The 9872-nt window shown below is 47.6% G+C and overlaps 1 protein-coding gene across 5 annotated transcripts in view; it reads left to right on the forward strand.

Moving 5' to 3' along the window:
• The first annotated feature begins 2523 nt into the window (after positions 1-2523).
• Positions 2524-9872, forward strand: part of LOC101071133 (uncharacterized) — an 11046-nt gene continuing 3697 nt past the window's right edge. For 2 of the 5 annotated variants that reach the window (XR_003888989.1, XR_003888990.1), the window contains exons 1-2: positions 2524-2847; positions 3082-9529. Coding sequence is in view for 2 of the 5 variants with exons in the window: in XM_029838998.1 (XP_029694858.1) it covers positions 3249-9152 (5904 nt within the window). In the remaining 3 variants the exon portion in view is untranslated. Of the gene's footprint in view, positions 2848-3081 lie in introns of all 5 variants that reach the window. The other 3 variants (XR_003888988.1, XM_029838999.1, XM_029838998.1) reach the window with 3 other exon arrangements.

Genomic DNA, 9872 nt, shown 5'->3' on the forward strand with positions numbered 1-9872 from the left:
CGTGGGCCTGTGTGTGTGTGTGTGTGTGTGTATGTGCGTGCGTGTGTGTGTGTGCGAGAGAGTAAGGGGGTGCACGTGGGCCCGTGTGTGTGTGTGTGTGTGTGTGTGTCTGGGCTCATGATGCCAGCAGCTGAAAGGGAAGCAGCACAAATGAAAACAAGTCTTTCAGCCAAGGGATCAACTTTGATAGCAGTTGGTGGTTGGCCAGCAGCTACAGGTCATGGAGTTTAGACGGTGGGAGGGAGAGAGGGAGGGGTTGGGAAAGAGAGGGAGCGTCTGGACTCTTATATAAGTTATGAGTTGTGCACATGCTTGTGTGTGAATGGCGTTGATGAACAGATGTCACATGACTTGTTGACTTCAATAAAGTTTCATAAAGTTGTAACAAATGAGGATTTTTACTGCCTCAGTAGGCAAAATCCTAATTATTCAAGAAGAGGAAGGTTGTGTTCTGGTAGTAGGGGGAAGGGCAGGAATGCATTCAGAGCACTGCAGAGTTGCCCTTGAGCAAGGTACCGAAACCCCTTATACTCTCAGGAGGCCCTTGATGAGCTGGCCACTCATCATCAGTGGACCCTTGTCCCATATATGGACAGTTGAGATTTCTGTGAGGTTAAAATACTACCTGTACCTATATAACACACACACACACACACACACACACACACACACACACACACTGTTCCTAAATAACACACACATACACCCTGTGCCTATATAACACACACACACACACTGTGCCTATGTAACACACACACACACACACACACACTGTGCCTAAATAACACACACATACACCCTGTGCCAATATAACACACACATACACACACACACACTGTTCTGATGAGCTTTTCTATCATCTGTGAATCATTTATCCTTCAGATCTGTGCAAATGCGACCTGTTTTATCTGTTTATTTATCTGTTTTAATCCGTTTATGAAGGAGCTCAAAAAGATGATCATAAATATTTGTATTGATTAAAGGGAGTCCCCTGGCAGCGCCACCCAATCTACAGGCCGCAGATTGACCCCTGATCTGTCCCTAGCCTATTTTTGTCTCGTTAAACATTCGTGATATTCCGGGGAACGGAAACAAATAGAAACCTGATGTTGGAGGCGGTACTGCAAAGTCCAACGTGTCTTTGCTCTCAATGTTTGACCCGTTGTTGAGTGATTGTTGTTACATAAGGATATTAATACGTGTCAGTGCAGCTGAGCCTGTGTGAAAACCAACCAAAACCCACTATAAACATCAACAAGTAGCTCTTATTTAAAACTAGAATCAGAATCATGAAACACACAATTGAATTTGGGAAATAGCAGCTGTAGTACCGCCTGCGGTCACAAGAGGGCATCTTTGCCACATGTGAGGAGACCCCGCGAACACGTTGGAATTGTTTGCTAGTCACATGAGCTTGTTGCTCAGAAATTTCTCGATTTATTTATTTTTATTTTTTATTTTTTTGTCACTTTTTCCTGATATTTTTGATAAGTGGTTCTCTGCTAATGGATTGACATCTTCTGCTTCTGTTTCCTCTCAGTAATTACATATCACACATACACAGTCGTCGACCATCATGAAGTTCAAAAGACATTTGTCATCTGTTTTTCAAAATTCTATAAACTCAAAGGTTAAAAATGTGAAATTATCTCATATATAACACGAGACCAGTTCTTAACATTACAGGCGGTTCTCTTCACGGGGCGGCAATGCCCCCCTGTGGCCATTGGTGGTACTTCCACTTTGGCTGAACCTGCTGCAGCTGTTGGTCCTATGTCGGAACCCTTCAATCTGAGTTTTATTCTATCAAAGCTGCATCATCTGCACCACAGCATTCCTTTAAATAGCATTCTTTCCCCCCTCACTCTTTCCCTTAACCTACAGATCTGCTGACACCTGCATGACTTCCTCATTGAGTCCGGTGTGGATAAACTGGTCCCCAGCAGGTTCAGAGGTGGTGTCACCTGCTCTGCTGATGACATACGGCTCCGAAGGGACACAAATGGGCAGTTTTCCCCTCAATTTCTTATTTTCCAATAAAATAAACAGACTAATTATAAAATTCTAATTATAAAGCTGATTCTAACTGTGACTTTAGCAACCTAAATTGGTTATTAAGTATTTGATCATTGAGACAGAATCAATTTAAATCTTAATTCCCCATTGGTTTTATAATTTCATGTTTTACTGTTTTCACATACATGAAAACCTCAATGAAACTTTTATATTTCTGGAGATAAAGAGGGTGTGTTTTTGTTACAAAGAAGTGTGAGTAAAAAAGGGTTTTCACTGTGTGTGTGTGTGTGTGTGTGTGTGTGTGTGTGTGTGTGTGTGTGTGTGTGTGTGTGTGTGTGTGTGTGTGTGTGTGTAATGAAGGTCAACACACTTGCTCTGCCCCTCTAACCTGAAGAGAACAATGCAAATACTCATATTAACTCCCGAGTATTGTTTCTGTAGAACTACTGCAACAACAACTACTACTGCTACTACTACTACTTCTATGACTACTACTACTACTACTACTGTTCGAAAGCCCACACTGTTTATATTATTGTATACGGTTAGAGTTTATCTAAGTAGTATGTTTATTCATTGTTATTTAGTTTTCCTTGAAGTTTCATATTTCCGATGCTCTCGGATGCAACACAGATGTCCGACGCTCTTGAACGCACCACTGCCGTCTGTGCAGGCGGTACTTTAATTAGTTAATTGTTCACACCCGATGCAACTGTAGAGAGTGCGTGTCCATTCAGATGCAGCTACGCTGAGATAATTTCACCTTTTCTGCCTAATTTTCTTCATTCGCCTGTGCTCCTGTGGTTTATTGCTGTGTGTGAATGCCATAAGGTAAGGAGTTGGCAGTGCATAGTTGTACTTATTTAGTTGTGTATAAGCTAACTTTATGTTAATGTGTGTTCAAGCTAATAATAATATCTAAATGTCTTGTGTTAGGTGATTTGTTGTGGGATAAATGGGAATTGAATTGTACTGCTTCATTTGCGGTGTTGCTCATTTGATTGTGTTTGTGTATTTGATGTGTGCTTGCTGTGTTGATGGATATTCGTTGCGTTGTTGTTGCAGACCACAGCAGAATAAATCATAATCCACAACCTGGACATCTGTATTCGTGTTCTTTAATTTGGACACCAACATCCCACATCTTGCCGCTCTAAACCAGTTAAATTCCTGGAGACCCCAACCTCTCCTTTTTATGGTCCTTCGAGCCGGATTAGAGTATCAATCAAGGTATGGAACCTGCAGATGTCCCGTCTGAGCCCGCACCCCAACGTGCTTCGGAGAGAGAGAGACGCCCCCCAGCCTACTTGACTGACTATGTGGTTGCAACACTCCCTTCAGAGGGACAAACCCATACCACACAACAAGCTCTCTCCTCCCAGCGATCACGTAGTGGGAGATCATGCTCATCTCAGAAGAGCTGCGACTCCAGATCAACACGATCATCTCGCTCGTTCTCGAGCAGATTCCCCTCTAACGTTCTCTCAGAACTGGAAGCAGCACAGCTGGAAGAGCGAGTGAAACAGATGGAGCTTGAGGAGTTACAACAGCGTCTAGAAGAGGACAACCAAATAGAACATGAACGTCTGCGACTTCAATCTCAAGCCAGAGAGGCCCAGCAGCTGCAGGAGGAAGCCATCAGAACGCAGGAGGAAGCCATCAGAACGCAGGAAACGTTAACAAGACAGCTTGAGAGCCGACGACAGCTAAAGAAGAGAGCGAACCAGCTGGAAATAGCGAAGATGGTTACTTCTCTCTTGAAAGAGAAAGCACAGGACCCTGGTGGTGCCAGATCCTCACCCTGTCCATCAGATCATAGTGAGGCAAGGCAACCTGTACCTCAACCTGCAGCGCCCCATGCGACTCCGCCTCCAGCTCCAGTGACTCTACCTTCAGCCAGCCAACACGCGGTTCTGCCTCCAGCTGCTCAGACTTCACTTCAAGCACCACATGTAGCTCCGCCCTCTACGCCATATCCATCTCTTCCTCCATTACCACATCGTGCCCTTCCTCCAGTATCCCTGCCTTGTAGTTCAGCGCCAGTGAACTACTACTCTGCTCCAATTTCATATCCATTTCACCCAGCGCAGTATCTCCGCTCCAGTGCAGCCTTCACCTGCCCGGTTGAAGCAGAGTCGTGCTCCACTACAGCGCTGCCTCAACTACAGACGGCTGATGGGTTCCCACTCAGTGCCACATCCTATGGCATCCCCAAACCTATGATCCCCTTCTTCGAGAGTGGTAAAGAAAGTGACTTTGCGCTACTGAGGATGGCACTTGACAACCTGCTGAATAGTCATCTGCATTTGAGTGAGCAGTACAAGTATCAAGTGCTTCTGGGACACCTGAAGCTACCTAGTGCGCTTCAATTAGCCAAAGCCTATATGCATGACCCAAGGCCGTACACAGCGGCTATGCAGGCACTGCAAGATAAGTACGGTCAACCTCGTCAGCTCGTCCAAAGTGAACTCGGTGCGATCCTTAACGCGCCAGCCCTCAAGTTCGGAGACTCCGAGGCATTTGATGCGTTTGCTTTGTCCATTCAAACGCTAGTAGGCATGCTTAGGACCCTAGAGGGACAGAATGGCTATGAGTTAAGATGTGGATCCCATGTCGACCGGCTATTGGGCAAGATGCCGCCAAGCTACCGCGACGGGTTTGTGGAATACTGTCTGAACCAAGGTATCCTTCGGACAGGTACGGACCAGACCTATACTCTGCCTGATCTGAGCGTCTGGCTTCAGATGAAATCCCAAGCCAAACGCATAGCTGGTAGAGCTGCTTCTCTCTATAACTTTGAAGCACCCAAGCCACCAAAGAAGGACCAACGTCCCTTCAACAAATCGAAGGAGAAATCCACAGCATTCCTCCTCACTGCCAGTGATAATCAAGATCTCAAAGGACGTCCAGCACCCATGAAGTTCTCATCCAAACCAAAACCATACTGCCCTCACTGCGACAATAAGGAGCACTTTCTGAATGCTTGCGCAGAATTCAAGAAACTGAACACAGAGCAGATCGTGAGGTGGATAAGGGACGGACAGCGGTGTTGGAAGTGCAGACGATCTCACAAGCCTGAGGTTTGTACCCTCAAGCGGCCTTGCAATACCTGCAAAGAACAACATCTGACAGTATTACACAACGCAGTCCAGCATACCCAGAAGAGTGTGCTTATGGTGACCGCTCCAACTACAAAGGTGTACTTGGATAGACCAAACAGATCCCCCAAGGTGATGCTGAAGGTTGTGAAAGTCTTACTTCATGCTGGGGACAGAGTGTTGGAGACGTATGCAGTGCTAGACGATGGTTCAGAGCGAAGCATCATATTGCCACAAGCTGTACAACGTCTGAACCTCACCGCGCAGCCTGAAACGCTTACCGTCCGAACTGTTCACCAAGAGGTAGTGCAGCTTCAAGGCGCTTCAGTTACCCTTTACGTTTCCTCACTGCTCAAACCCGAAGAGAGGTATCATATACACCATGCATTCACCTCAGAGAATTTAGGTCTCTCAGAGCATTCCTATCCAGTGAGGTCTCTCCAACAGAAATATAAGCACCTCCGCAACTTACCTTTGCCTCCTGTAGAACATGCTCAACCTCTGCTGCTCATTGGATCTGATCTGCCTCATCTCCTGACACCCATAGAGCCGGTGCGGACAGGTCCACCAGGAGGGCCCATCGCAGTCCATACCCAGCTTGGCTGGTCACTTCAAGGTCCCACCAATATCGACCAAGTTCCCGCCTCCGAGCAGCAGTGCCTATTCACAGTAACGGACTCACCAACCTGTGAACTCTTTAAGAATGTTGAACGTCTATGGCAGATCGATACGCTGCCCTACACAAGCAAGAAGCAGGTGACCCGATCGAAGCAAGATCAGCAAGCCTTAGCCTTACTCCAGTCATCCACCGTTAGAATCACTGTTGATGGGATACAAAGATATGCTACACCGTTGCTTCGTCGTGTCAACTCCGCCACTCTCCAAGCCCCTATGGAAACTGTGTTGTCTAGTCTTCGTAGCACAGAGAGGAGACTTGCCAAAGACCCACAACGCGCTGAGGCGTACTGTCAAGAGATCAGGGAGCTAGAGAGGATGGGCTACGTAGCAGTGGTGCCACCTGAGGTAGCTACATCAACCCCAGAATCCTGGTATATACCTCACCATATGGTTCGGCACAACAACAAGGACAGGATCGTCTTCAACTGTTCCTTCCGGCACGAAGGGAAGTCTCTGAACGAACTTCTCCTCCCTGGACCTACCCTAGGCCCATCATTGCTTGGAGTCCTCATTCGGTTTCGGCAGTACCCAGTAGCGGTGAGCGGTGACATCAAAGGCATGTTCCACCAGATACGCCTTCTGCCAGCCGACAAACCAGTTCTGCGTTTCATCTGGCGGGATATGAAGAGGACTGAGGAGCCTAAGATCTACGAATGGCAAGTTCTGCCGTTCGGCACTACGTGCAGCCCCTGCTGTGCCATCTACGCCCTGCAACGGCACGTCCAAAATACAAGTGAGTCCAACAGCGACCTCATTGACATTGTTGAGCAGTCATTCTACGTGGATAACTGTCTCCACAGCACCCACTCAAAGGAGGAAGCTAAGGATATTGTTGATCGCCTGCGCCATCTACTCCACACCGGAGGCTTCGAAATACGCCAGTGGGCTAGTAACGTTCCTGCCGTTATCGAACATCTTCCATCCAACATCAGATCTGAGAGCAGTGAGCTATGGCTTTCCCAATACAGTACGGACCTGCAGGAACCAACTCTTGGGTTACGTTGGGACTGCATCCATGACACGTTGAAGTACAAACATAGACCAGTGGAGAGAACTGAACCTACGTTGAGGAACGTTTACAGGGTACTTGCCTGTCAGTATGACCCACTAGGTTATATTGTACCATTCACCACAAGGGCCAAGATTCTGGTTCAGGATCTTTGGAAGGCACAAATTGGCTGGGATGACCCGATCCAGCCACAGAGCCTCCGTGACAGATGGCTCACTTGGGAGCGTGAGATTCCTGATCTCATCCAGATGGAGATTCCCAGATGTTATGCACCAGTGCCTGCAGACTCATCGACATCTATCAGAGATCTTCACATCTTCTGTGATGCTTCTGAGAGAGCATATGGATCTGTTGCCTATCTACGGACAGAAGATGCTCAGAAGCAAGTGCATGTTTCTTTCGTCCTAGCTCGATCCCGTGTGGCACCAAAGAAGCAACTTTCCATGCCACGGTTAGAGTTGAGTGCTGCACTCACCGGTGCTCAACTAGCCAGCGTCCTTCAGACTGAGCTCACCTTACCCATCAGGACGATCATTCTCTGGTCAGACTCCACTACTGTTCTCCACTGGATCACGTCCGAATCTTGCCAATATAAGGTTTTTGTGGGCACACGTGTGGCAGAAATACAGAGTCTCACGGACGTGAGTAACTGGAGGTATGTGGATACTGCGAACAATCCTGCAGATGATATCACGCGGGGCAAGACCCTGAAGGAGTTATCTCGACCACACCGCTGGCACCAAGGTCCTGCCTTCTTACGTCAGACAGAGGATCACTGGCCGACCAGCCCATCTTCCTATCCAGAGGCAGATGATAGTGAATTGAAGAAATCCTCCTTCTGTGGACATGTGACTGTTGATTCTTGTCCTCAACTCCCCGAGGTCAGCATGTTCTCCACATGGAAGGAACTCATGCAAGCAACAGTGCGGTTCCTACACGGGGCGGCTGATCCAAACTATGACTCGCTCCACGAAGCAGCTGATTACATCAAAGCTGAGAATCTCCTCCTAAAACAGGCGCAGTTGGAGTCATTCCCGGAAGAGGTCAAGGCGCTCATCACCGACCGACCCTTGCCAACCTCCAGTAGATTGGGCTCCCTATCTCCTGAGTATGATAAGGATACAGGGCTCATCAGAGTTGGGGGGAGGTTACGAAGAGCAGAGCAGCTAGAACTAGACACCATCCACCCAGTCTTGCTAGATCCAAAGCATCCCTTGACCAATCTAATCATCCAGGATTTCGATGAGACCCTCCTGCATCCTGGCCCTGAACGAGTGCTGGCAGAGCTACGTCGTCGGTTTTGGATATTGCGGGGCAGGGAAGCTGTCAAGAGGCAGCAGAGTCGCTGCATGCAGTGCCAGGCATGGCGTGCCAATCCTTCTGTCCCTAAGATGGCTGATTTGCCACCTGCTCGTCTGCGCTTATATAAACCACCCTTTTATTCAACCGGAGTAGATTGCTTCGGGCCCTTCACGGTGAAGATCGGACGCCGAACAGAGAAGCGTTGGGGCATTGTCTTCAAGTGCATGACAACCAGATGTGTGCATCTAGATCTCCTGGAAAGTCTCGACACCGATGCTTTTCTGATGTCTTTACGCCGTTTCGTCGCCAGAAGAGGCAAACCCTTTGAACTCCTGTCCGACAACGGCACAAACTTCGTCGGTGGAGCTCGAGAGCTACGCGAAGCTTTTGAGACCATGGCTCCGCACTTAAAGGAACAGCTTGCGAAACAGAAGATCGAGTTCTGTTTCAATCCCCCCAGTGCTCCCCACTTCGGTGGAGCGTGGGAAAGAGAAGTGCGGTCCGTGAAGACAGCTCTCAAGGTAGTTCTTAAGGAACAGACCGTACCGGAGACGGTGCTCCAGACAGTCCTTGTGGAGGTAGAGGGCATCCTGAATGCAAAGCCTCTTGGCTATGTCTCATCTGACCTAGCTGATCCAGACCCTATCACACCTAGCATTCTGCTGATGGGACGCTATGATGCGTCACTTCCTCAGGTCATATATGACTCTAATGACACCCTTGGGAATCGCAGATGGCGGCACAGCCAAGTTCTTGTCGATCGCTTCTGGACCAGATTCATCAGTCACTACCTGCCTAGTCTACAGGAGAGACAGAAGTGGCAGAGAGATGGCAAACATCTTGAACCAAATCAAGTGGTGCTTATTGTGGATCCCCAACTCCCGCGGGCTTTATGGCCTGTCGGGAAGGTGACTGCCACTTACCCTGGAGCTGATGGACGCATCCGAACTGCTGCCATTGAGGTCAAAGATCGGACATACATTCGACCAGTAGCTCGTCTGGTCCAGCTCCCTAAGCTCGAAGACAGAGCTACAGATCCACCTGCCTGAGTGGTCTTTCTACCTTGGATACGACTGTCTATGCAGACAGTCGGGGGCGGCTGTGTTCGAAAGCCCACACTGTTTATATTATTGTATACGGTTAGAGTTTATCTAAGTAGTATGTTTATTCATTGTTATTTAGTTTTCCTTGAAGTTTCATATTTCCGATGCTCTCGGATGCAACACAGATGTCCGACGCTCTTGAACGCACCACTGCCGTCTGTGCAGGCGGTACTTTAATTAGTTAATTGTTCACACCCGATGCAACTGTAGAGAGTGCGTGTCCATTCAGATGCAGCTACGCTGAGATAATTTCACCTTTTCTGCCTAATTTTCTTCATTCGCCTGTGCTCCTGTGGTTTATTGCTGTGTGTGAATGCCATAAGGTAAGGAGTTGGCAGTGCATAGTTGTACTTATTTAGTTGTGTATAAGCTAACTTTATGTTAATGTGTGTTCAAGCTAATAATAATATCTAAATGTCTTGTGTTAGGTGATTTGTTGTGGGATAAATGGGAATTGAATTGTACTGCTTCATTTGCGGTGTTGCTCATTTGATTGTGTTTGTGTATTTGATGTGTGCTTGCTGTGTTGATGGATATTCGTTGCGTTGTTGTTGCAGACCACAGCAGAATAAATCATAATCCACAACCTGGACATCTGTATTCGTGTTCTTTAATTTGGACACCAACATCCCACATCTTGCCGCTCTAAACCAGTTAAATTCCTGG

Source organism: Takifugu rubripes, chromosome 7 (assembly GCF_901000725.2).
Source record: "Takifugu rubripes chromosome 7, fTakRub1.2, whole genome shotgun sequence".
Taxonomy (NCBI): domain Eukaryota; kingdom Metazoa; phylum Chordata; class Actinopteri; order Tetraodontiformes; family Tetraodontidae; genus Takifugu; species Takifugu rubripes.